General features: G+C 40.6%; 1 protein-coding gene across 3 annotated transcripts; it reads right to left on the bottom strand.

Moving 5' to 3' along the window:
- Positions 1–565: 565 nt before the first annotated feature.
- ablim1a (actin binding LIM protein 1a) lies at positions 566–20,816 on the bottom strand. 3 transcript variants are annotated; one of them, XM_053332809.1, is made up of 25 exons: positions 20,681–20,816; positions 17,675–17,858; positions 16,070–16,179; positions 14,223–14,349; positions 14,005–14,098; positions 11,978–12,065; positions 11,253–11,317; positions 10,815–10,859; positions 10,087–10,164; positions 9,732–9,890; positions 9,420–9,464; positions 9,042–9,074; positions 8,803–8,932; positions 8,034–8,153; positions 7,121–7,225; positions 6,640–6,687; positions 5,651–5,791; positions 4,750–4,835; positions 4,380–4,503; positions 4,082–4,143; positions 3,798–3,858; positions 3,556–3,563; positions 2,951–3,025; positions 1,843–1,923; positions 566–1,609 (listed from the first exon to the last, which is right to left on the bottom strand). In XM_053332809.1, exons 2-25 carry the CDS (start codon positions 17,821–17,823, stop codon positions 1,496–1,498), a joined length of 2,148 nt encoding a protein of 715 aa, XP_053188784.1. In that variant the 5' UTR covers positions 17,824–17,858; positions 20,681–20,816; the 3' UTR covers positions 566–1,495. The 3 variants fall into 3 exon arrangements, with proteins under 3 accessions (XP_053188784.1, XP_053188785.1, XP_053188786.1); XM_053332810.1 differs by lacking the exon at positions 10,815–10,859; XM_053332811.1 differs by lacking the exons at positions 5,651–5,791; positions 10,815–10,859.
- Between the last annotated feature and the right edge of the window lie 4,398 nt (positions 20,817–25,214).

The raw sequence follows: 25,214 nt of genomic DNA, 5'->3' as shown, positions 1-25,214 counted from the left end.
GCATCAATCTGTAAAGGTTTTCAGTGTAAAGTAAATCTATGCATGCAACTGCATTACCCATACAAACATTCTTCATAATGATACCTGTCTCAAGCAAAAATCAAATATTTATTCAAATAAATATTTTTTTTAATCATACTGACATGAACTGACACAAATGACTACTTAAAAGGAAGAAAACCATATGCATCAATCTAAGACAGTGGAACGTTTGGGAAAAAGCTGAATTGTAGATTGGCTTGCTGGACAATGGTGACTGTTCACTATTCATCACAGATAATATTTGCCTCCACACAAAATTTTAAAATGCAGTTATATAAATATTTGTATCAGAGTAAAAGGCCAAGATCATGGAAAAGATGTTTCCTCACAAGGGCCCCATAATAAACAATGATTGTGCAGAAGGTGCGTAAAGTACTTTTGGGCTGGTCCCATAGAAGTCAACTAGTCCTCAGACTACCTCTCATCTGTGTAACGTCATTGAACCAGTGTGTTTATTAGTGGAATGCAAAGAAGTAAACAGAGAACAGAAAAGAGGCGGTGGGTACCTTTGGTATAGCCGAGGATCATATGGTTCATGGTGATTTAAAGCTTTATTGGCTTAGATTTCAATACAACAAATGGCAGTGTGGCTTTTCATTTATAAAACAGTACTTTCAAATACAGTTGCTTCTTACATTAGGTGTTTTATCTATTTGTTGGTTACTGTACGTTGGATACGGCATTAAAATATATTAAGATTTGTACTTCCAATACATGTAAAGGGAAGGTGTCTGGCCATGTTTATGAGAGCCTGAGAAGAGAGACATTTTCTTTTTGTCAGGGTCGGATGACTGGCATGTACAGTAGCCAAAGGGAAGGAGACTGACGATGTGTAGGTGCTTGGATGATTCATTTCCATGTAGATCCAGTAAATCATTTGCTGGGTCAGCTGACTGCTTTTTTTTCTTTTTTTTAATTCAAAGACTCACTGAGCCGATTCTTGCAAACTTTGGACCAAAACTGTTTCAGCCCAAGCGAAGGAAAGCTGACACATGTTCAAGCTACAAGCATGGACATTTCGTAATGGCGCCATGAGGTTCTACTGTACTTACAAAGTTCCACAGGAATCAACAGCAACAAATAGTAGGAAGAAACAAGCAAGAAAGAAAGGAAAGCAGTTCCACTCAAAGCAAAGCAAGAAGTAAAACAAGCGCAGTCAAACCAAATAACATGACCCTACTTATTCATTCTCATTCTTTGTCATTTTTGAACATGGAAGAGATTCCCATTCCTTGTTTCCTGTGCAAGTCTAACTGGACAAATCATTCAGCTCACATTCTTAGGAAGCATCAGAGCAAAAAGAGTCCATTTCATGGCTTCCTTGATAATGTCAGGAAAAAACAAACAAAAAAAGAAGAAGAAGAAAAGGAAATAAACCAAAACCTACATCTAGATTACAGTTGTTGTGTGCTATCTGTATGAATGTATAGTAATATGCATGCTGCTCTGAGTGCTAGAAGAGCTTGGCCTTCTTTTTCATGTCGTTGCGTTTCCACAGGGGAAGCCTGTCAAACTCCTGGATCTCCATTCCAAAGATGTCAAAGAACGTTTCAGGTGCTAAATGGCGCTAGAATTGAGAACAAAGGTGGAGAAAACAAAGGAGGGGAGGGTGGGAGGGAAGGGGAGGAAGGGGGTTGTTCGTGGTTAGCACCGAAGCCTTAAAAAGGGTCACTGCAAAAATGACAAGAAGCAATGGATACTGCACATTCCTTGCTACAGTTGTATTTGTGTAACATGTTTATTTACACAAAATTGAGAAATCCAGTATCAATTGTGGACAGTCAGGTGGAAAACTGATACCTCCAGTCTGGTTCTGTCCACATCCCTGGGCAGTTTAGCTCTCCCTCTACTGGTTATCATGAGCATTTCATAGGGATACACCTTCAGAAGGAGACACTCATCAGTGAACAGGTCACTCCAAGCTAAAGTTCAGAGCTTCAAACACTTAAAAAAGCATTTTTTTTTTGATAAGACAAAACTATCAAATTTGGGTATTTTTCTGGTTCTCACTGTGACAGAGGGAACACTGGGTGGAGAACAGGTATGTGACAGGAGGCTGACTGGGAGTGAGAGCTGTTTTTTAAGGTTATTGGGGAAATGCAGGGTGCTATGGTGTACACACTTTTTTTTGGTGTGGAAACGTGCAATAGATTAGGTAAGGGACAAACAGAGTTATGTAACGGGCTGTATTTTTAGGGCAATTTAATGCAAACTAAAAAAAGAGCTAACATCGGTTATGTAGGCCAAGTAAATCCACACGGGAATCACTGTCCTGTAAAAGGTGCTTCAACTTTTCTAAACAGCTAATCCCATCTGTACAAGAAGAAACTGGCAAATCATAGTTTACGTAACTGAAATGCTCAGTAATAAGCAACTAGAAGTTCTGTGAAGCCTCTGACCAACTCATATCCACAAAGTAGTGTACACTCCCTTATATACTACGCAGTATATAGTGATATGAGTTGTTTGGATGACAATCTGGGTGTTGGATTCTCCACTGTATGCTGCATACAGTATCCAGCCACTGTAAATCAAAGCTATGTGCAGATGAACATGGAGAAGCCAGCATGCTAAGCGCTAGAGTGACTCCTGAAGCAGCATGCTTAATCAGGAACCCGGCTAATGTGAGTCTTTCACCTCCAGTAGAACTCTCTTTTGGCTCCCTATTTCCTCCACCAATGTCCCCACACTACAAGGGTCAATACAGAATACTGCTTGTTTTATGTCACCCTTCACTGATGCACTGGTTGCTTCTTCTTAATCAAATTGTCAAGTTTATTTGTTTTAATTAGCTGAAAAGTTTGCCTTTTATTTATGTGTTACCGTAAAATGCACTTCAGTTTCAGTGAACAAGTTAATAAATTTTGTAACATATTTTACATCAGTACAAAAAGAAGAAGATACTTGCTTTTGGTTCCAACATATTAGGCATAGATACTCCCCTGTCCATCCTTGCAAGTGCTGCACGGCCATCCTTAATGTGCTAAAGAATAGAACATACACAAATGTAATATAGTGGAAGGGGGCTGCAGGGTTAATGGCATGAGTATGTCCACTAATGACAGTGGGCACAGTTTTTACTGGATGGAGCAAGTAGCTTGGATACGGATCAGTATCTTAGTAAGTATTCAAGATGGGCAGTCGCTGTAAATGTTTTCTGCATGTCTCTCTTTTTTTCTATGGTGAGTTTGAAAATCATATGTTCAAATGTGACATTTAGCTCGAGTCATAACACTGGTATACAGACAAACAAAACAAGACATGAGGCGATGATTGTACACTGCATGTACAGTACAGTGGTTCAGCTACTGGGCAGTGCGTGTTTGCGTCTCGAATCAGAGGCATTTGAAATCGCTGCACTGCACTTCCTGTAGTTGACACTAATTCAAGCATGTAGCATGAGTGGGGGCAGTGTGCATTCAGGGTAAGGTGTCTCTTGCAACCCGTGAGCAAGCAAATTTATGATGCAAGGTGAGGAAGCATGCCATGTGAAAAAGCAGATGAGAGACATACCTGAAACTCTGCAGGACAAAATGGGACAGAAAATGAGACTCACAGTTAATGGTGTTGCTGTCAAATCCCCTGCCAGACTACTATCTACAACACTGTTGTCCCTGATCATTATGCAAATATTTTAAAATGCAGGTCCATTTTATGTACATGTAGCAAGCCATTTCTGAATACTGCTGCTGAATAGCTATGGTGAAATTGGCAAGAGATTAACTGGGTGGCAACACTTTGGTAGCCTCTCTCACCTCTGCCTCCTCCACACATGTCACCATAGCTGTTGTACTGGGTGAAATCTGTCGACTGTGGCTGCGAGAATACAGACAAGAGGAAATCAACAATGACATTTGGGCATTTTGTTGCTGTGTTTTAACTAGCATTGTATTTAACTTACAACAAATATACAGACATTTTTATTTGTGGCCAAGACTGTAAACTTCCAGTCATTATAATTCCTTGGCTGTCATCTTCTATCAGCATTTTACTGTCTGTAGTTACATAATCAGCAGCTATCTTGTGAGTGAGCTCTCACCCGATGTAGGCCGTTCCTTCCATAGCCAGGCAGAGAGTTTGTTTTGGTTGGAGAAGTTGGATCTGAAACATAAACAGTGTTGAAAAAATAGATTTGGTTTCAGAGTTCAAATGGAATAGTGGTACTTTGTATTTTAGAAATGTAACATTAACCTAATAAATACATTTAAGTTTACAGAAAGATGAGGTTAAAACTAATGCAAATAGTTACCTACAACTGTTATATGGTGCATTACAGTACAAATACAGTACATTGCTGACAACTCAAGAGCATATTAGCTGATGAAGCTGCTCTGTACCTGCGTCACAGTTGGTCTGTTTAGGGTCGTAGCGCTGAGCAGAGAGGCTACGTGCGTGACGCTCCCTGATCTGCTCCTTTTCCATCTCCTCCTTCAGAATCAACTTTCCCAAACCAGACTGAATCTATACACACACATTTTCAAATAGTTTATGGTGTATCCATGTAGATAAAGGCATTTCCGAACAGGAGCGTTAGGATACAAATGATGTACATATGGTTTTCATCTCAGGAACATGACTGCCAAAGATACATCTGCATTAGGTTAGTAAAAGTTTCCTGATAAATAGCGGAAATATGACATCTGTAATGACCAGTGTGTGAATTGTGGTAACCTTGTTAACTTGATGATTCAAAGTTATCTGACTGACCTTGCTGAGATGTTCCTCCTGCAGATGCTTCCTTTTCAAGGCCTCTTCCTCCTCATCTTCTCTGGATCGTCTCCTCCCTTCTGAACCTATGGGTGCCATACACAGTCCAAAAGATTATATAACACATACGTATGCACAAACACACGCATGCACGCACGCACACGCACACGCACACACACACACACACACACACACACACAAAAAAACACACACACACACATTTCTCTGGAGATGTCATGCTGCACATGTACTTGTAAAGTACAGCTGGATGAAATGCTTCATCCACAGTTCAATTTTAGAGACAGACAGAAAGATGTGGCTGCTTCTTTTGGCTGTTGGAGCAGTAAGAAATACACACAATATAAATGAGTAATAGGTAGACGTTAGGACACAAATGTGAGACAGAGTTGACGAGACAGACAAACAGAGGGATTTATTGGAATATTTGACTACGCTGACATGATGGATGTTTACTCTGGAGGATTTCATCATTCATGTCAAGACTTTGCTGAATGTCGAATACACAGAACAGCACAATGTAAGACAGACAGACAAAAGTCAGTTTGAAGTCAGTCTCAGTTATCTCTGTCCAAGTCATTTGTGACATTGCGGTGTATAGCTAGTGCACCCAACAGTGCAGTAAGTGAACATAAAATGGTGAAATTGATGCTACCTCAAGCAAAAAATAATACGGCAGCAACAGAAATCAAATGATGCTTCTGCACTGTGCAAGCGAAACTTAAAGGCAAATAATGCCTGAATTACAAGAGTGAAGCAGGAATGCAGTTAAGCTTTTGGGGCAGCTAGAAAGGAGAAACAGGAAGTGGTAAGCTGTGGTGAGGCGTCTATTGTGCCACTATAAGGTAGCAGTGCAAGCATGCCCATCACAAGCCTACTGTACCTAATACAGCGATAGAGTAGGGCCAATGATCACCCTCACTCCGTGAGCTGTCATCTGGAGAGGGAGCGTGGGCAGCGGGGAAGGTGGCAGATCTGATGATGTCATCAGCAGACTTGCTTTGACGTGCTATGGCAGCTGTATCTAGGTTGGTAACCATGGGAACTGATCTATCAGCGTCTGGGTCACAGTCTCAACCACAAGTAGCTTAAACATCTTAGCAACATCTGATCGCCAGGCTCAGCAATCATTTTATCCTGCGTCTTGGTTTGATATCTATGCCGTCTACAATGCAAAAAGTGTCTTTCCTAACAAGTCACCTCAAATTAGACACAGCCTTAAATTGAATCCTCTGAAGTCAATACCAAAGAACCCCCCAGTGGCCAAGGGGCAGTGTGTTTTTGGCAATTTTTCATGGATCATTTGGTGACATTATACACCATTTTTGGTAGTTAATGTTTGCTAAAGTTAACTGGTAACTGACTTCACTGAGTCAATTTGTTGACTTTATGACTATTGTTCATACCTGTGCTACTATAAAAACTACATTTTAGCATATCGCAGATAAACATTTCAATGGTTTTATCACAAAGCCAGGAGACAGGTTTGTTTACCCTTACTTATGCTCTTAGTTAGGTTGCCTGATGATGATGTTTTAAATCAACTGACTCTTGAAAGATGACGTTTCATTCTCAGAAAAGGTTACATAGTCTTGCTTTATTTTTTTGTATAAAAGGCTGACTTTAACATTATTGTAAATGACTTGTTAAGATGGACAACATGCAGTGTAGAACTGGCTGCAGGTCAGACAGAGGAGGAATCGGAGACAGACTTCAAACAGTGCTCGTACACTGACACTGGGGGTGACTACATGGTTAAATGGACACACAGTTTCATTGAATAACAAAAGCATTTTCAATAAAAAGCCCAGTTAAATGACGTCACTTCCTTCAGTATTTTGAATAGTATCAGTATCATAAGAGGAGAGGTACCATGTTGTTTGTAGATGGGTGGTTTTCTGTAGATGTTGCTCCCCTGATCTGAAAACAGTCAAGTGCAGAAGGAAAAGACATTTACAGAGTATTCAGTGGTTCATTTATACACATTTAAACATTTTTATATTTTTTACGGAAGTCATGACGCAATATACCAGCATAATGAATTTCTCCCTTTTTCCTGTAATACATACTGTCTACTGGTGCTCATCTGTGAATGTATAGTTGTAAAAGAAGAGGGGAAAAAGCAAAAGCTGATCCCAATGGAATAAAATGATAGATAGACAGATAGATAGACAGATAGATAGATAGATAGATAGATAGATAGATAGATAGATAGATAGATAGATAGATAGATAGACAGATAGATAGACAGATAGACAGATAGACAGATAGATAGATAGATAGATAGATAGATAGATAGATAGATAGATAGATAGTAGGGACGAGCAGTGACAGGGTGCGCTCCAGCTCCTACCTGGGAGGTGGAAATGTTTAGGGGTCTGAGAGAGAGGCGGGGTGACCGGCCGGCTGTCGGGCCTGAGCGGGAGGGGGGAGCTCCGGCCACTCGGCGGGTCAGTGCCTCCAGTGAGAAGAACCAAGAACAGAACGTAAGCAGGGATACTGAAGGGGGGAACCACAGTCTGAACGGTGCAATACACAGGGACCAGCGGGACCAGTTAAAGTCATTTTGAGGGAATGTGAGACATTCTGGTTGGTTTTGAAAAATGCAGTTAATGGAGCCATATGCTACAGTATGTACAAGCAGAGGAAGGTACAAAAAGAGCTCAAGCGAGCAGAGAAACGCTAGAGATTAAAGGCGAGATTTAAAGCTGGGTAGATGGGTTATGAGTCATGAAGTGTAACGTCTGTTGTATAATATGAGTTCACGATTCAATGATAGTTCACAGTTTAGAAACTTACACCTCGCAGCATGCATCAACAAACTTGCATTTAAAAAAAATCTCTTTATCTCAACGTTTCAGTTAACAGGAGCTACGAGACTCATTCTGATACCATCAAAACATCGCTATCATCCAACTTTCAGGAAATTGTCAGGTTGAATATTGGATTTGGATAACTAGTATCTCTCAAGTGCATGCAAAGCTGTAGAAAACAAATGCAAAGAGCCTGTCAGCTACTTTGACAGAGGCTGTGTTAGTAAAAGGTTAAGAGGTTCATGCCAGTTTGTGAGGAGTCAGTGACTTGGCTGCATGTTGCTTTTCAGACATGGGTTTGACCGTTCATGATGGCAGTTTCTGTCTAATGGGTAATGGTGATGAATCCAGAATGACACATGAGATTGGCAGGAGGTGGCATCCCAGGTGACGATGGTGATGATGTGTTGCCTTTGGGGAGGGCAGCAGAGTAAAGTGGAGTGGGGCCCTTACCTTGGCTATGGGGGAGGAAGTGGTGTCTGAAAGGGGAGGTGGGGCGGGAGTCACTATTTCTGGAGCCCACACTGTTACTGCACAGGGAGGAGCAGAGCTTCTGCATGCCTGTCAGAGCCTCTGCAGTGAGGGGGGTATGTGGGACAGGGGACAAAAACCCAGCAGCAGGCAGCAGAGGTGGACAATTGTGGGGAGGAGATAGAAGGTGAGAAGGTGAGGGTCAAAAGAAAAGGAAGATATACAGGAATCAAATGTCGAAAAGAGCAAATAAAAGACACCCAAAGAAGTGAGGAGTAAGGAGTATTTGAGATGGTCAGTAAGAAACCAGGAAGACTATTACACTTTAAAATCAGACATTTTAAAGGTAGAAACAGCAAACTCAGGAGAAATTGTGTTGTTAAAGGTGGAAAATTGACTTCAAGGTTGTTATTCTGTAATAGGAGGGATTGTGCATCATACTGAATTACTACAGGAAAACAAATCAGTAACATAACAACCTAAAAGTCAATTTTGGTGAAATTCTCCTTTAATACAGTAAGTAGGTCAGAAGGAGGGAAGTGAGAACCTTAAGGTGGAGGGTTCCATGTGTTTTAGCAACTGTCATGACCATTTATCATCTACCTGACAGGTAAAGATCTCATCAATCAACCTTTTAAAAAATTGAAATCATCAATATCATCACAAATAACTGTTCATGCACATACACACACACACACACTCACAGACACATGCACACACCTCTGCAACAATCTTCTGCGCAAGTACTCACCTGGCCTGTGAAAATGCTGCGGCGACCGTGACAAGGTGGGGGTGTAACCATGGCGATTATAAACTGGTGATCCTATGGAGCCCTGGCTGGTAGACCTTTGGAGGATGCGATCCCTCCTGTCATAAGAGCCCTGACACACGCACACACATACAGGTTACTGCACAAACTGCCTGGAATAATGACAGTACATTACATACAATGCATTCAGGTGGGAGAGAGTCTGACAATAATATGCTCACCTCGGGTGGGGTTGGCGACATATTTCTTGAGGACTGGAAAGAATCAAAGAAGCCTGAATTATGACTTTGTTGTTTTTAAAAAACAACACAAGGGATCTGTATCATGTTAGACTGCTCCACAGATACAGCAGTTTGGACACACCCTCCCATTCTCTTGTGTGACACTTTCCCATTGACTAGTACTATAAATACCATAGAATCATCATCATCATCATCTGTACCAGGTTTAAAGATGGCTTATCTGCTGATCTTCCACATTTTTGCTAACTGTGCAGCTACAAAGCACACAGCGCCCTTTTTATGTGATGCACACCTTTGTTCTTTTCTTTGCTATTTTAGTGCCATTTATCATCATAAGCATAAAGTGACGTATCTTACCTTGTCATCGGGCAAGGGTGAACGCTCCCTCCTGGCAGTGTGGAGCTGTAAGGGACATAAAAGTTCAGAACCACCTAAAAGTTTTTATTAGAACATGAAAAGATGTACCATGTAATTGATTAAAAAAAGACTCCATCATGTTTATGAATCCCTCTTTTCATGGCTTTTTCCATGAGGAAAAAGTCCCACTAAAGCATCAGAGGAAAACAACCTACAACTAAACAGAGGATCAGTTTAGGAACATTATTCTTAAAGTATGTCCACGTAGACAGCATACATGCAGGAGGAGAAGCATGCAGTCTGTTTGTTTACCTCTCCCACATTCTCTCGTCTCTCCTCTCTCTCATCCAGGGAGGTGGTGTACATAGGTTCATAGGTAATAAGATCGGGGCGCTCAATGTCATAAATGGCTTTGACTTTTGGAATGGCAGCTAGGTCTCTGTAATCAAGGATCTCATTGTCTACTTTTGCCTAGGGAGACAAATAAAGACAAACATGCACACACGGACAAGAGCAAAGGGAGATTACTACTGTAAGACAATACTATTACTGAACAAGGTGCAACTGTTTAGTTATTGTTCTCATAAAAAAGGGGAAGGTAAATTCTGACTAGACAGACAGTCTTGGAACAGTCTTTTCAGACATACAGCTCTGTGATATATCTTACATAGATCGTGTGACCCGGTGAGCCAGGTATGCTTGAACCAGGTCTGGAACAAATACTCTCGGACGACGACCTCGTAGGCTGTGAGAATAGAAAAAAACACAAAAATGACTATTAGAACACATCAGTCAGGCAGCCAGTCTCCCATGATCCACAGCCCCCTGCCATTTAAATACCACCCGGGAGTATTACCCAAAACACTCCCAACATTACATCATTTGGCTGTGTATGAGCGATGAGAGGAAATTGCAACAGCCTGTATTTGCGCTTCATAAATTACATGAAGTACTTTGAAATACTAACATGTCGTCGCATGATTAGGCCATTCATTTGCAAATTTGCAAAGTGAATGAATGCTTTAGTGCTGTGATTTTATGTTCTTAAGAACCTCATGCCTGTTTATGGGAAATGAAGAGTTTGGATGACAGCAGCAGTCCTGAATGTAGTTTAATTAAATGAGCTTTTGACCTAATGGATAAATGGGCTTTTTAAAAAAAGACAAATTAGTCTGTGACATTGTGTGTGCTCCTCCAAATGTGGGCGCATTTTAGTCTCATGCACCTTTTGATATGAGTGCAGTAAAGGTGTTAAAAGACAAAACTGAATGACACACAGAGAGAGCACTGCAGGCTGTCTCCAGCAGATGGCAGCATACAGTGCAACCTATGTGTCCTATGTACATGGTGGAACACGGGATGATGCCATCTCATAGCCAATAGCGAATACAGTACCTGCCTTTCTGTTTTTTGGAGGAATAAGAGGGACGGAGGCAATAGCTGTGGAGGAAGGGAGAGGGGGGTTCACAGGACATCACACAGGGGTTGAGCCTCTCCAGACCGACTCACAGTTCACACATACATCAAGGCGAACATGTCCACATGTAAATATGCACATGAACAAATATTTTTATATATACACACACACACACACACATGCAACAGCACACACACACACATGACATCGCCTCAATAGGCAAATTATTCCAACCAAAGCAGGTAAAGGTTTAACAGTTAAGGAAGGGGGTGATAACAGCCCATGTAGAAACCTTTGTTACATAGTCTGAATTTCTATCCAGTCCAGTAAAAAGTTGTCATGGGACATGAACTGAAAAGTGCCTTGAGTAAAGACAAAGTCAAGGACAATGGTGTCAGTGATGCTCAAATTCCTACCCGCTCCCTGTGTCTCTCCTCTGTTCTGGTGGTGTTCTTGCAGCCGGGATGCCAAACTGTTGATCCTGAGGAGGAAGCCAGAGGCAGTCTCAGACAAAACAAATGTCTTTATTGACAAGAAATGAGAGGATAAATATCAAAAACAGCATGCAAATTTCACTTCGGACATGGTCAACACCTTAAATGTCAAGGCCACTAGGATATCCCTTATTGTTAATAATAGAAAATTTAACAAATTTGGGCTTTGAATTATTATTAAGACAAAACAAGAAATTTGGTTCATTCTGATGGACATTTAAAATTATTTTTGACTGCAGTCACCCAGTCCTGACATAGAGGCCACAAGAGTGACTTGATAAGAGTTTGATAAGAGTGACAATGGCATGTATTATATACTATAGCCTTCAGAGTCACCATACCACAACCCATCTGAACTGAATTTTTCATGTGTTTGACGCACATTCCACCACCATCAAAATACCAAATGAGGGACTTTATTTTGGAAGAAGTGTTAATCCCTGAAGTATGTTCAGCAGACTAAGAGAATCTTGTTGTAACAGGTTTGTTGCAATGAAATATTCAATTTTATGAACATAAAAATGTCATACTCAAGCTCAACCCATAGAGGAGCAAGTGATTCTTCCGTATTGACTTGGACTATTGACTATACTAAGTGGTGTAATAAAGTATTAATGTGTCAACAACAACACTGTAAGCCTTCTCACCTTGCAGATACATCTCTTCTCCTTCTGTGAACATCTGATTGCACCTGCTGCATCTCGCACAGCTGGGGTGGTAGTGCTTATCGCCTGCCTGGAAAACACAGCGCACAAAGCACACTTGACATCACAGGAAAATGAAGATCAATGGAGCCTGCTGTAAAGTTAGTGAAGCAGAGTTATGACTTCCAGGAAATCAACCCAGTGTTCTACCTGCACTCAGCTGCATTTCTTTCCTCTAACACCCAAATCTTGTTAGTGCAAGGGACAGTTTCATCAGATCCTGTGTGCTAGTAACTGCTCTCCTCCTTCCTTCAAAACAACTGATGATGAAACTGCAGCACTGGGTAGCTGTGAGAAAATGTGGTCACTTGACAATGTTGTGCAGGTGCCTGTAAGTCAGTTGTTGCTCAACAGTTTATGTAGGAGTGTATCGCAATATGACACCATTTATTCTATTCAAGCCACACTCTCTTTCGGTATGAACTCACACAAAACAGTTAAGATTTTATTTGTTAATATTGAATATGACACCTGGCCCTTTGAGTCAACCTGCCTTCAAATATCTGAGTGCTCCTCTTTGCTATAACCTGCATAACGCAATCCAATAAAATGATCTGATGGCTAGAGCACCTGAATTTCCATCTACACTGATGGGGTACTTTGCATGCAGAGTGCACCATTATAATGTCTGTGTGACTTTGACCAAGGGTGATAAATATCCAAATGAATTTTTGCCTGCTGTACAACAACCCTCAGGTAACATTTAAACTGGCAAGTGGCCACTCAGAGATATGGAGCCACTGACTAAGGATTGCATTTTACATTTTACTGCATTGAAAAAAAGTCTACACAATGGCTACAGAACCTAATGGCACTGCCTACCCAACACTCTTCTCACATATGCTGTAAAATTTCCCTCACGGATAATAAACGTACTTATGATATATATGTAGTATGCAATTTCATACCTCCCCTCTAATAGCTGCATTAATTATCCCTGCACTAATAATATTCACATTACACTCCCTCAGGAGTAGAGAATATGCAAACCAATGGCAATGTAACGTATTTGACCTGGGTCTTGGTTCAGTGATTAGACTATCAGACAGACTGGTATGGCTTTGGTCCCAATGACGTTTTGGCAGCAGCTCAGGGATGAGATGCCGAGGCCTTCCTATTGTCATAAAGACCTGCCTTAACGCTGGATTACTGTAAGCCTGGCTGGCTGGCTGGCTAGCAGTGACATTTTTACACCATTAAATGACACATAACTCAGTGTCTGATTGGATCACTGTCTGCAGAACAGACAGGCTTGCGCTTGTTAGGGTGACCAGTGGACAAAGAGATTCAAAGACAGAAGGGTTGGTAACTTTACACATAAACTCAGATTTGACCATGGTAATAACTATTTAGCAAGAGTTGCTGTCCAACATATTAATGAATTACGATCACTTGTCAGATCACAGTAGGTGCTTTATGTAATATTTATGTAATTTGAGGCAAAGCAAGCTTATACATGAGTGCGTGCGAACATGTGTTTAGTTGGAAAGACCTGAAAATCTGCTACAAATTAATCTTTTAGTTGAATAAACTCATGTCAAGAGTCTATTTGGCTCTGTACTGAAGAGATTACCCTAGAGATTATCAAACTACATTTCACAATTCTGCTCCGTGCAACATCCTCTGTCTGCAGAATTTAGATGTTACAAAAACCCATTTAAATTTCTACCTACCTTATGTTTATCTACATAATGCATATGTTAACTAGAAACTTAAGGTCCAGTTAGCAGATTTGTCTCCTGTTATTGTCTAACATAACCATGAAGGACTCAAATTTAAGTGAAAGTAATTATATTCAGAGCACACACTTACCTTATACAGGGTTCATATGAAATCCAGGTGCAATGCTAATTGTTTACAAAGATATATTATAAATTCCACATCACAGAGATAAACATCTGTCTGTAACTGGGAGCCAATCAGACGACTGCAAGTGCAACTGAAGAATGTGATGAGTGTCTGTTTCTTACCTCTAGCACCTTCCCTGTAATGAACTGATGACACGCCTCACACTGAACTCCAAAATGGATCTGATAGTCTTTCTCACAGTAGGGGGCGCCATCCCTGCGAGGCAAGAGTCATACAGTATCTCAGTGCTTGACAGTGAAATATCATACTGTGAGTGAGCCTTATGCAGGCCTGGATTTGACCATGTAGCCTGTAATTACAGTGGATATGAGCTGCTTACTTGCTGATGTACTCCCCGGTCAGCACTTTGCTGCAGGCTTTACACTTAAAGCAGCCCAGATGCCACTGTCTGTCCAATGCTAGAAGAGCCTGCCCATTCTTAATGTCTCGACCACATCCTGCACAATCTGAAAAACCAAAAGTTGCATGACTTAAAAAAGGAAAACAATGTAAAAGTTCTTACAAAATCTACACAGAAATTTAAGTGCAGGAAACATCCTTAAGTTTACTGTTTTCAAATGTATCACAACATAGGGAAAATTATTGCATGCAGAGACACCTTGTCAATTCTGACCCAAGACACTAGATGGTGACAGAGGGTAACCAGGAATGTTCTGACAGCTGCCTCTTTCTATCATCCACATCTCTTTTACCACGGCTCTAAAAGCTCCATCCATAACCAAGTAGGACCCCGAGGCTCTGAAAGTGTATGAGGTTGGTTTCTTAACGAACAATTTTCTTGTCATCTCTTCTTTAATGAATAGAGGATGAAAGCAACACAGAGCTCACTGCAACCACAGGGGACGATAACTGCGTAAGGCATAACAGGGTTGCAATGATGACGTGACGAGAATCAGCATGCCTTATTTATAGGTGACCTTGTCTAAAAGCTCTTCAACTGCCAACAGAGAGACCAGTGGGGGTGAGAGAGTGAGGGAGAGAGAGACATGGACAGAGAGCGAGAGAGAAGAGAGGGACCAGGAAGAGGAAGAGAGGAAAGAGAAAGAAGGATGATAAGAGGAATAGGAGGAGGGTTTTGAGCCCTGCACATTCCCTTTTCCAGGGGAAAGGAAATGCATGGTCATGCATAATTTAGCAAGGCCTGTCTTGGTGTTATTCATAAAGGAACATGGCTGGTCGAACACAGAGCAGAAAAGAGAACAGAGGTGGAGAAACTCCCTGAATGAAACTCCTCTATCATTCAGTCTTCAAGCATAACTGGGTTAGAGGAGAACTCCTGGAGTTTGCTGTTGCACCTACTATGATGGGGAACTGTTGAGTAACAACAGCTACAAACTGATATACACACCTCCTTAACCCCTTAACATCCAGTTTCCCCCTTATAAAACTTAAATGTGAAAACTTATCAGTCTTATCTCTCTAAAAGAAAGTGAATAAGCTATTCTTTAAACTAGTAGTAGGATTTTTTTGGCTGTCCTCACATTCAACGTTTTTTTTTTTTTGGGCTTTTTTTGCCTTTAATGTACAGGACAGTGGAGATAGACAGGAAACAGGAGGCAGAGAGGGGGAATGACACGCAGGATAAGACCACTCTGTTCGGGATTCGAACCGGGATCACCTGCAACGAGGACTATAGCCTCAACTCATGGGGTGGGCGCTCTACCCGCTGAGCTATGCTCAACCCCACATTTGATGTTTTTAAGAGTATATGCACATTTCCTAAAATAACATTTGGTGTGGTAAAATAAAACTTGATGAGTTTAAAAAGTGTTTGGCTGACCCAGTGAATGCTTTCATATTCATTATAGTTTTGACCTCTTGAACTGATTTTTTTTAAATTCAGCATTCAATTGAATTTATGCTAATAATGTGTGGGCTTAATGACTGTTGTAGACCTGAAAATTATTCTTCACAGCACACATGTCATAAAATGACTGGTCAACAGCTAAATAAATGTCATACATGAATCATTCCTGAAAGAGAATTCTTTCCAGACACTTTGTTTTTCTAAAACTTTTACCTTAGTAGAGTGCCAATAAGTAGCCCCCTTTCACTTTGAAGCCTTTTGCAGACTTCCTAAAACTGTAAGTTAAAATAGCATCTTGTGAAAGCCAACGCCTTCCTCTAAACCTGTGTGCATGTGTTCATTTCACAATAGCTACTTACTGCTGGAGCCCAGGATGTCCTTTGGTCCTGGAGACATGGGCTCGACACAGTACTGACACAGACAGTCCTTTCCGTTAAAGGTCACCCTGTCCCCGGCAGGGAATGGTCGTCTGGAAGCGGGGTGACATCAACAATTGGTCAAATTGCAACAAGACATGAGCTGTGGCCCCGAGGTAAGGGTAAGAGTTTATTAGATGTGGCTTGCAGGTTCTCTGATGGGGCATAGGATGACAGAGGCCGATGATGTGGATGTGTGTCAACACTGTCGGCCTGAGGAGGCCATTTAGTCAGATGACCCAGACGTGACACACAGCGTAGTATTGTACACTGTCAACTAAAAGTCCTGCCTTCTTTAACTTTGTTCTTTTATCACTTAAAAGAATTTGGAGTGTAATTTCACCCTTACTGTTTAGGAAAGCCGTACACAAATTACAGTCCCCTCCTCTCAAAAATGTGTTTTGTCTTATTGTTACCTGACTGTGATATTTCACCTTCACTGTGCGGCATAATGCATGTGCACAGCCTGACACTATCAGGCTCACTCACTTCACGTGAGTTTAATGTGTGTATACAAGCTTGTGACATCAGAACTAGTTTTCAGCCAATTGTAGTCCAGGATGCAATTTACAAAAGTGTTACATGTAAACTTGAAGCCTTCAGGGCATATACACTAATAATGCATGCTTCAGTGAAGTAACAGAACTCCTGTGTCAAGCATTTAAACTTCTGAAACCGGGAATATGTGCACAGAATATGGATTTTCTTTGACGAGGAAGAAGGATCAGAATTTTTAAATGGCTGAGATTTTTTGTTGAAAAACCATATCAGACAACAATAATAAGTTGAGGCAAAGTATTTGACACATCTTAAAACATTAGCAGCAACATCCTGACTACAGACATGTCAATTCTTAAAGCCCTCAGAGCTTGTGTTGTTAATCTACATCAGTTTATGTGTGTTAGCCCCCATACGGACAAGCTGTATTTTAGCTCTTTTTTAGTTTTGAGGTATATAACAATATCTATCAATTTAACCATCTTTGCAGGAAAATATTTTTGTCCAAGAACCCATTTCATATATGGGAGACCTTAGTGAAGAGGAAAAACAATGTTGCATTTAGTTCTACCTCCGGTTGGGGTATTTCAAGATTTTGGGGGACATTGTCACTAGCCTACATGTCTGTAGGGGACTTTTAAGATGGCAGTAGCTGTACAAAGAAGCACTTGTGGTGACTCTGGTCAGAATCGCCAGAAATAATAGAAAACAATGTCAACAAAATATGATCTGGATTAAATTCAGCCACAGATATGTTTTAAGTCCAAACTGATTGAATCAGGAAGACCAAGATACATCCATACCCTGTTTTATATCATGGCCCTATCAAATTATTATTGACCTGTTTTTTCTCTCCTACGGCATACATTTTGTTTTGTGTTGGTCAGGGAGTGCTTCAAACTAAACATTAATTCTCTGCTTCTTGAGACAGATTACAAAGATGTGTATTTAAAATGTAATTATAGTTTTTCTACAGTTCACAAGAGATGTAGGTCTCTCTGGGTTGATCTGTGGTAGTGTAGAATGAGTAGCATGCAAAGACTGTCTTACTTGCAGATGGTGCAGACGAAGCAGGCAGGGTGGTAGGTCTTGCCCAGAGCAGTGACCACTTCCCCCTCCACAAAGTCCCCACAACCATTGCAGCGGGTGCCATGCATGCGTTGGTAGTCCAGCGTGCATAGATATTCTCCATTCTTCATGAAGAAGCCCCCCTGGGCGAGGTCACAGCCGCACACTATACAGGACACACACATTGGCACTCTACAAGTCAAGTCATTTAGCACTCTGCTCGTATATCACATAAAGCATCCAGCCATCACCCCACTCCTCCATGCATCAATGGTTTGTTAAGACCTGCTGCTAGTCTGTGTAATGCTGAGAGACTCACTGAATGTATGAAATGGAGGCTGACTAAAACAATCAGTGAGAAATACATTTTAGCAGGTCTGTGAGTTACAGTGTGAAGCTTGATGTAAAACCCTTTCATCAGCAGTGCTCACAGTCACAAGATTAAAAAAAAAAAACCAAAACGTCTCCCTTTGAAACAGCGCCATGTATGTCAGTTAATCAGCACTACTACTGCAAGGCCTTTTCATTGTCATTGTGGAGGTAGACTGCTCAATGCAACAACAATTCTACAATTGTCCAGCCCAGGAAATGGCCTTGATCTGTTTCTGAAGATATACACTGTAGGTATTCAACAAGCTTCCTACCATTCAAATATAACCTTGTCATCTACACAAACATGAAAGACTGTTGAAGAAAGAAATACTAATTAAAGAACAATTGAGAGTTGGGAATATTTTAATGTTTATATGTTGGGTGAAACGCGATCTACAGCTTGGAGCTGTAAAGATTTATGGCTTTCCTCCTTCCGACTCATCCATTGTGAACCACAAACATTTTTATCTTGACATGCTTTGACTGTCACCTGTGTGTTAACCACCTTTAAATAGGATTTTAGTGCATCTGCTTCACGGCAGGAGATCACAATCAATCAATCTTGATAAGTTCAAATCTCAGTGTGTGTATTTGAATGAGCCATGAAATCTGCACTCTCTGCTCCGGGGCTTAAATGTGCTGTTAAGATGCTGCCTGTGTTGGTTGATTTGAGAGGAAATTTTAGGGCGTGGCGGCTGATTTAAAGACTTTGCACAAGCTCCTATTTTTAGTGACACATTATCATATTATCACATCACCTCATCCACTCTAAAAATGAAATCATTGCACAAGGAGAAAATATTTTTATTAGTATTATGACTATTAATTTATTTTACTGTCAGATAGAAAATAATGCAGAGTCATACAACTGAAAATATTACTGTATATGCTGTGTAAACTCTACATCTGGTGGGACATCAAGGTTGGGACATAAGGCGTGTCTATGTACAGTATTCCAACCACATAATGATCACATGAGCCATGCAGTCCACCGCTCCGGCACCACAGGGTGAGCCTGGGAATTTAATAGCCTTTGGGAAACGACACAGCTAAGCAGGAAAATATTTTGATGTTTGAGATAACTGCACCTAATCATTCTTATGCAATGAACCACACTAAATCCTGGGGATGAATGGGAGCGAGTGAGGGAGAGAATCAGATTTAATTGCATTAGGGCTCAGGGATGATGAGATTAGCTTGTAAGCTAACTGAGTCGAGAGAAAACCAGCAGTGGAGATTTGGTGGCCTTTGACTGTGATGTCCAACCACCTCGGCTTTTAAACAGATGCATGCCATTAGATGAAATGCCTTTTTGGAAACTTCAGAGGGTCAACTTATGAAAATGAAATGAAATTGAATTCAGGGAAATTGAAAGATTTTGCTTTTGTGATTCTTCTAACCAAATGCATCCAAATGTGTGTGTGTCTGCCAAGGGTTTGTATCCTCTGACCTCTGAGTGTCAATAATCTCATTTAACCTGGCATAGCCACAACTGATCATTATTATTAGCCTACAGGTTAGAGACTGACAATAGCAAATTACAAATTTAGAGCAAGGGCTAGGACAGTGTGTCTTTCGGCTATTAAAACCATCCTCAGGTCTTCTTTGGCATCCTCTACCTCATACATTTAAGGCATGCAAGGACAGAATTAGGTACTAATCTCAGCGTTTGCTTGTGTTATTCCAGGCCCTTGGCGAACTAAGCTAACTCTATAATAGTGCTCCAGTCACAGATTAACTACAAAGGCTTCAGCAGGACCTACTAGCGTGAGACTGATCAGCCAGCAATGGATGGCTAAATTATAATCGTGTCAGAATGCCTAATGCGTAATAAGACTAAATGCAGGAGGACTTACACTATTGCTTGTCATAGAAGTTTGAGTGGCACTTTAATTGAGGTATGCAGGTTTAAGAAGTGACGATGAGTCATGCCTTGTTAGAGGAGGATGGGAATGACATTGTGGCCTTTTGGGACTTGTACTTCTCCTGTCCAGCATTGTGGTATTGCGATGCTTTTTTCTACAGTCACGGGAAAAAAACAATTTGTTCGGTTGCACCTTTGTGTTTCATACCTAAGGTGCCATCAGACACATCACACTTCTGTACCTGTGAATTTATCATATTTCACCAGTACATGCATCCAACAGGAGAATCCTATTTGACAGAACATGATTGCTGTGTATTGAGCAGCTTGTACTCAATGAAAGGAAGCAAATGTCCTACTATTGTGACTGTGTCAAATTAACTATGAATTTTAAAACTTCACACCTTAGCTGCCAATTTTCATTTGACTGCCACATTTTTCCTATTCAGAAAAAAATCAGGTCTAATCCATCTGAAGGTTCATATCAACAAATATGAAAAATGTATTTTTTTAGCTGTAAATCAAGATAACAAATAAATATATTTAACCGTAAAGTAGGTCTTTCTGTTGACAACACTATGGTTGTCTGGCATGGAGTACAGATGAGTCAATTCACTAGCAGTAACAACACATTAAACCCATTCAACACTCAATATACAGTATGTGCCCATTCACCTATTTGCAATAACTACCAAATAACTTAATTCTTGAAAAGCTTATTATTTTCATTAGGTAACTTTGTGGTACTATACCTTTACAGGTGAAGCACTTGAGGTGGAAGTGCTTGTTCTGCACCCGCAGCACCTCGCCCTTACATGGCTCCCCACACTTATAGCACTGAATCAGTGGCTTCTCTGTTGAGTGGTGGTGTGTGTCCTGCGCATGAGCCACTGCAAGAGAGGAGACATTAGCATTACTATTAGATTGTAATTTGAATGAGTCATCCTGGCCACTCAGTGTGATGTGGTATAGTCTGTGCAGATTTGTTCCAAAGCTTTTAGGTTTTTTATATTGTGTTGATCTGAGGACACACACTTCACAGGGACCCGAAAACCAAAGTTGAAGACCAACTGCAGGGAGCTTGTCAGGGTGGAAAAAAGAACAACATTGAGCAGGACAGCACAACTTGGGGTTCACGGCCTGAATAGGCTCTCTAGAGAACGACGGCCTAAATATAGTCTGTCTTGATCTGTAGAGGATAGATGGAGAGTCAAAATGCTGAGAAGAGCAGGGCCTGGTAAACAACACGCCAAAGGGGTATTGATAAAATCTGTTTCACTGTACTTTCATCCTTAAAGGAAAATATATTGGAGTTATAGCCCATTTACTGTCTGTGCCTGGTTTATGTTACCAGTACTCATTTTGCAAAGTATACCATGCACTGTCAGATTTTAAAAAAATACTATTTATAAAAAGTAAGTTTCATTGTCAAAAACAGCTTGAGGTGAAACTTCTCTCCTACTAATAAACACAATGAATAAAACAATATTAATGTGACAAATATTGTTCAAAGAAACATATTTCTTTGGCTGGTTTAGCTTCCTGTGAGTGTCAAGTGTGTGACAGTATACAGAACATGGCCTCACCTCAGCTCAGGTGACAATAAAACAGAGCAGGCGTTCATATTTGCTGATTGAATGTCTTACTCTGTAGAAGTTGTAAAAAGGTGAATGAAAGGGAGATGGGAAATATCAGCTTGTATAAGCAGGAAGTTCAGCTATCATATCTGTAACTATACACAAACTGTGTGCAAGAAGGAGAAAATAAAGTAGACACCAACCGCCTAGAGCCATTAGTATACTTGTCAGCATCACCCCACTCCTCCATGGATCAGGTTTAGCACATTAGTTGGCAAACATTTGGAAGTTTTTGCAGGTTATAAACCAAAGTCTTGGACACATTCTAACTTTGACTAGATGATGGTGCTAGATGAAAAGTCAGGAGATCACCAAGTTATAACAATTCATCCAGAGGTGGACATGAATATCTGTACCACATTTCATGCTAATCTATCCAATAGTTGCCAAAGCATTTCACTAAAATCCAAAAATGTCAACCTCATGGTGGCAATACAGGAGATGTCAGAGGATTGTCAAAGTAATAGATCTTTTTCAGATTTTGTCATGTCACCACATGAAAAGCACAGGTGTGATAATGAATCACAAATGCATTCCAATTATGTGTTCCTGTTTCAGGCTCACTGTCCTGACTTACTGGAACACTTAATGGATCTGAGCCATCCTTAATGTTTGATAAGCAACACCTGTGCTTTTCCTAGTGTCAAAATGTCTGCTGTGAAAAGGGTCTATTAGGATTCAATGTCTTGGCAACCATGGATTTTTGTACTTAATTTCATGACAATCCATCTAATACTTGAAATATTTCAGTCTGGACCAAAGTAGCGCACTAATTGACCAACAGAGTGGCAGACCGACCCAGCCATCCCTAAAGCCATGCTTCTAGCAAGGCTAAAAATGACTCTGGTTGTTCCGGCATCCCTAGATCTTGATATATGAGTAAAGATTTAGACATCACTTTCTTAATGAGGTTTTATGACAGCCATTGCAATTATATAAGACCGCGACGCTATTATGAACTTGCTTTATCGCTACAAGCAGTGTCTAGTGTTATCTTTAGATCCATGCTATGTCAGCCTTCGGCCCTCCTCAGAAAAAAAAAAAGTTTGGGTGTCCTTGACATAGACAGACATTAATCCTGCATTACTGTACAGAATGTAAAAACTGCTACTGTGCCGCACTGCACACAGTTTATCAGCTATTCTGAAAGCAGCAGATTATTTCACATCCAGGAGCATTAAGCAGCCACTTTCTCTCATCCTCTGGTTTCTTCTTTCTCTCCCTTTTTTTCAAGCAAAGTTACGCACGCACACAAACATGCACGCACACTCTAAGAATACACATGAAAGGATCTTTGCTCTTTCTGCTCTGCAATGAATCATTAGTCTGCTAGGCTAAAATAAGACACCACCAAAGGCACAGAAATAGCATCATGACCAATCGATGGCCTTCCAAAGAGAGACATTACTCTGGATTATTGATGACTTGGCCTACCTTGCATTGCACTTCTACAGTTGCAGCGGCTTCCTGATATAGAGGGATGGTTTAATTGCATTGAAATCAGTCCTCAGATCATTATTGTTTTAATGAGACACTTCAACAGTCTTTGATTTATCCTCTAGGGGCAGTCTAAAACAACATAAGACAGCTCTTATGAATACTATGCATATAATATCATTCACACCAACTTACTTTACTCATAGGTTAGATTGAAAAGGAATTGAAAACAGTTGTGAGATGGTGAAAAACAGCGAAGGAAGAAAACGGGATAATGGGAGGGAGGTTGGAAAGAATGTGGGTACGAGGAACGGTGAAGGGGGGGGATCTATCTGCCTGGTGTCTCTGATGTGATTATACTCAGCAGGACAATGAGTCATCCCTGGTTGAACCAGACTACAGTGACAGTGAACGGAGTCTCAGCAGCTCTGTGTGTGTGACATTGCACCTCCAAAGAAAAAAACAAGCCATCTGGGTTACTGAACACCACACACAAACATCCATTCTGATTCATCTTTTTATGTCTCATGCACATTTTTTATCGTATTTTTTTTGCGTAGTACAACTTAAAGGAAAATTCCAGTTTATAACACTCCCTATTGGTTTAGATGACAATACTGAATGAAGTGATTACTGATATGTGGGCATGGCAACATCACTACAACACACAAGCAAGAAACATAAGTGGTCAGACAGGTTATAAGTGAATCAACTGCCCCATCAGACTGACAGACAGAGGTGGTAGATACAGTAATGAAAAACTCTATGAAGAAGTTAAGGTGAGGGTATTTGCAAAACGTTACCTATTAACCCATCCAGCAGATTGGGAAAAACACTATAATTTATCTGGAGTCATGTCTCTGACCAAATGTGAGTCCAATATCTACTCTCCTTTTAGCTCTTTTAGGTGTTTGGGTCTCCACCAACTCTTGTGAAAAAATTGTCTCTTCAGCTTCTAAAAATGATTTTGTCTGTGTGTTGTTTTGTGCTGGAAAAGCAGTGTACAGGGCATTTGTCAGAGCTTTTCTTCTCAAATGGCTGCTGCTGGGTCGTGAGGATGGACTAAAACAACGAGCTAAAAGACTCTAAAATGCTCCGTAGAGCTGAGGACAACTGCAGAGTCTGGTGATAATTCTCTGGGTTCATAACTACAAGCACCTACTTTGACATTACACATTATAATCTTACTTACTGTTAAAGGATAGATTTACAGTCTTTCAAGTCAGCCTTAAAACAACAGGCAGGTGCCCATGTGGACACTGAAACAGGTTGCTGTAATCATTCCACCTGTTCATAACCATTAGAAGATCCCCTTATGCACTTTTATTGTAATTCACATAACCTTGTTTTGAGCTAAAATGTATTTAAAAGTTTATCTGAAGTGAATAGGGGGCTTCGGCAGTCTGAGTCAGTTAAATAAAGCGGATATCTCCCAGATTTAGTCTTTTTATTAAAGAATTCTGTCTTTGTATCCTGACAGACAGTGTTGTCCTGTTCAGCTGCAGTGGAAGGATCATAACAAAAGGAAGAACTTTGGTGCTTAAATGACAGAAACTTTGAAAGATTATCCTTTAATATAGAATATGAATTAGACTTTACTTTAAAGTATATTTTCCATTGTTGTGACACTAACAATCTCTCCTTAAGGCTTTTTGTAAAAACTAACTTACTATTTTTAACATCAGAGTGTCGTGTTAACGGCAGAGACATTCCAGCACGGAGACGTCAACGTTACGAACGTCATAACAGGTTGACAAGAGTCCAAGACAGATGTTTGAATCCCATGCGCAGAGTGGAACTTAAAACTGAGGTTTGGATGGGAATCTGGGAGTACAGTGTGTTTTTCCACTTTAACCCCGCCTCCCCCACTGCAAAGTGCTGAGTTTGTCTCAGCAGTGGCTGCACAGAGGGAACAAGGCTGTGGCGAAATCAATCCGAGATGGGTACTCTACGTAGTGTTTCATACATTTCTTGAGATTGAGGATTAACAGGATTTGTTTGGACATAAAATCCATTAGTGAGATCTCTTTCAAATGTTTAACAGGCCTCTGCACTTTTGATTCTATGTTTACAAAAGCTTGACTTCAATTTTACTCAACCACATGGATTTGAAATGAAAACATCAGTGAGTTACAGTCTTTAAAGACTCTTATGATAGCAGCAAAATGGCGCTTGATTTTGTAGAATGTATCTTATATAACGCTATAAATAA

Source organism: Scomber japonicus, chromosome 14, assembly GCF_027409825.1.
Source record: "Scomber japonicus isolate fScoJap1 chromosome 14, fScoJap1.pri, whole genome shotgun sequence".
NCBI classification, from domain to species: domain Eukaryota; kingdom Metazoa; phylum Chordata; class Actinopteri; order Scombriformes; family Scombridae; genus Scomber; species Scomber japonicus.
The sequence above is the reverse complement of the archived record's forward strand: the minus strand, read 5'-3'. Positions and strand labels throughout refer to the sequence as shown.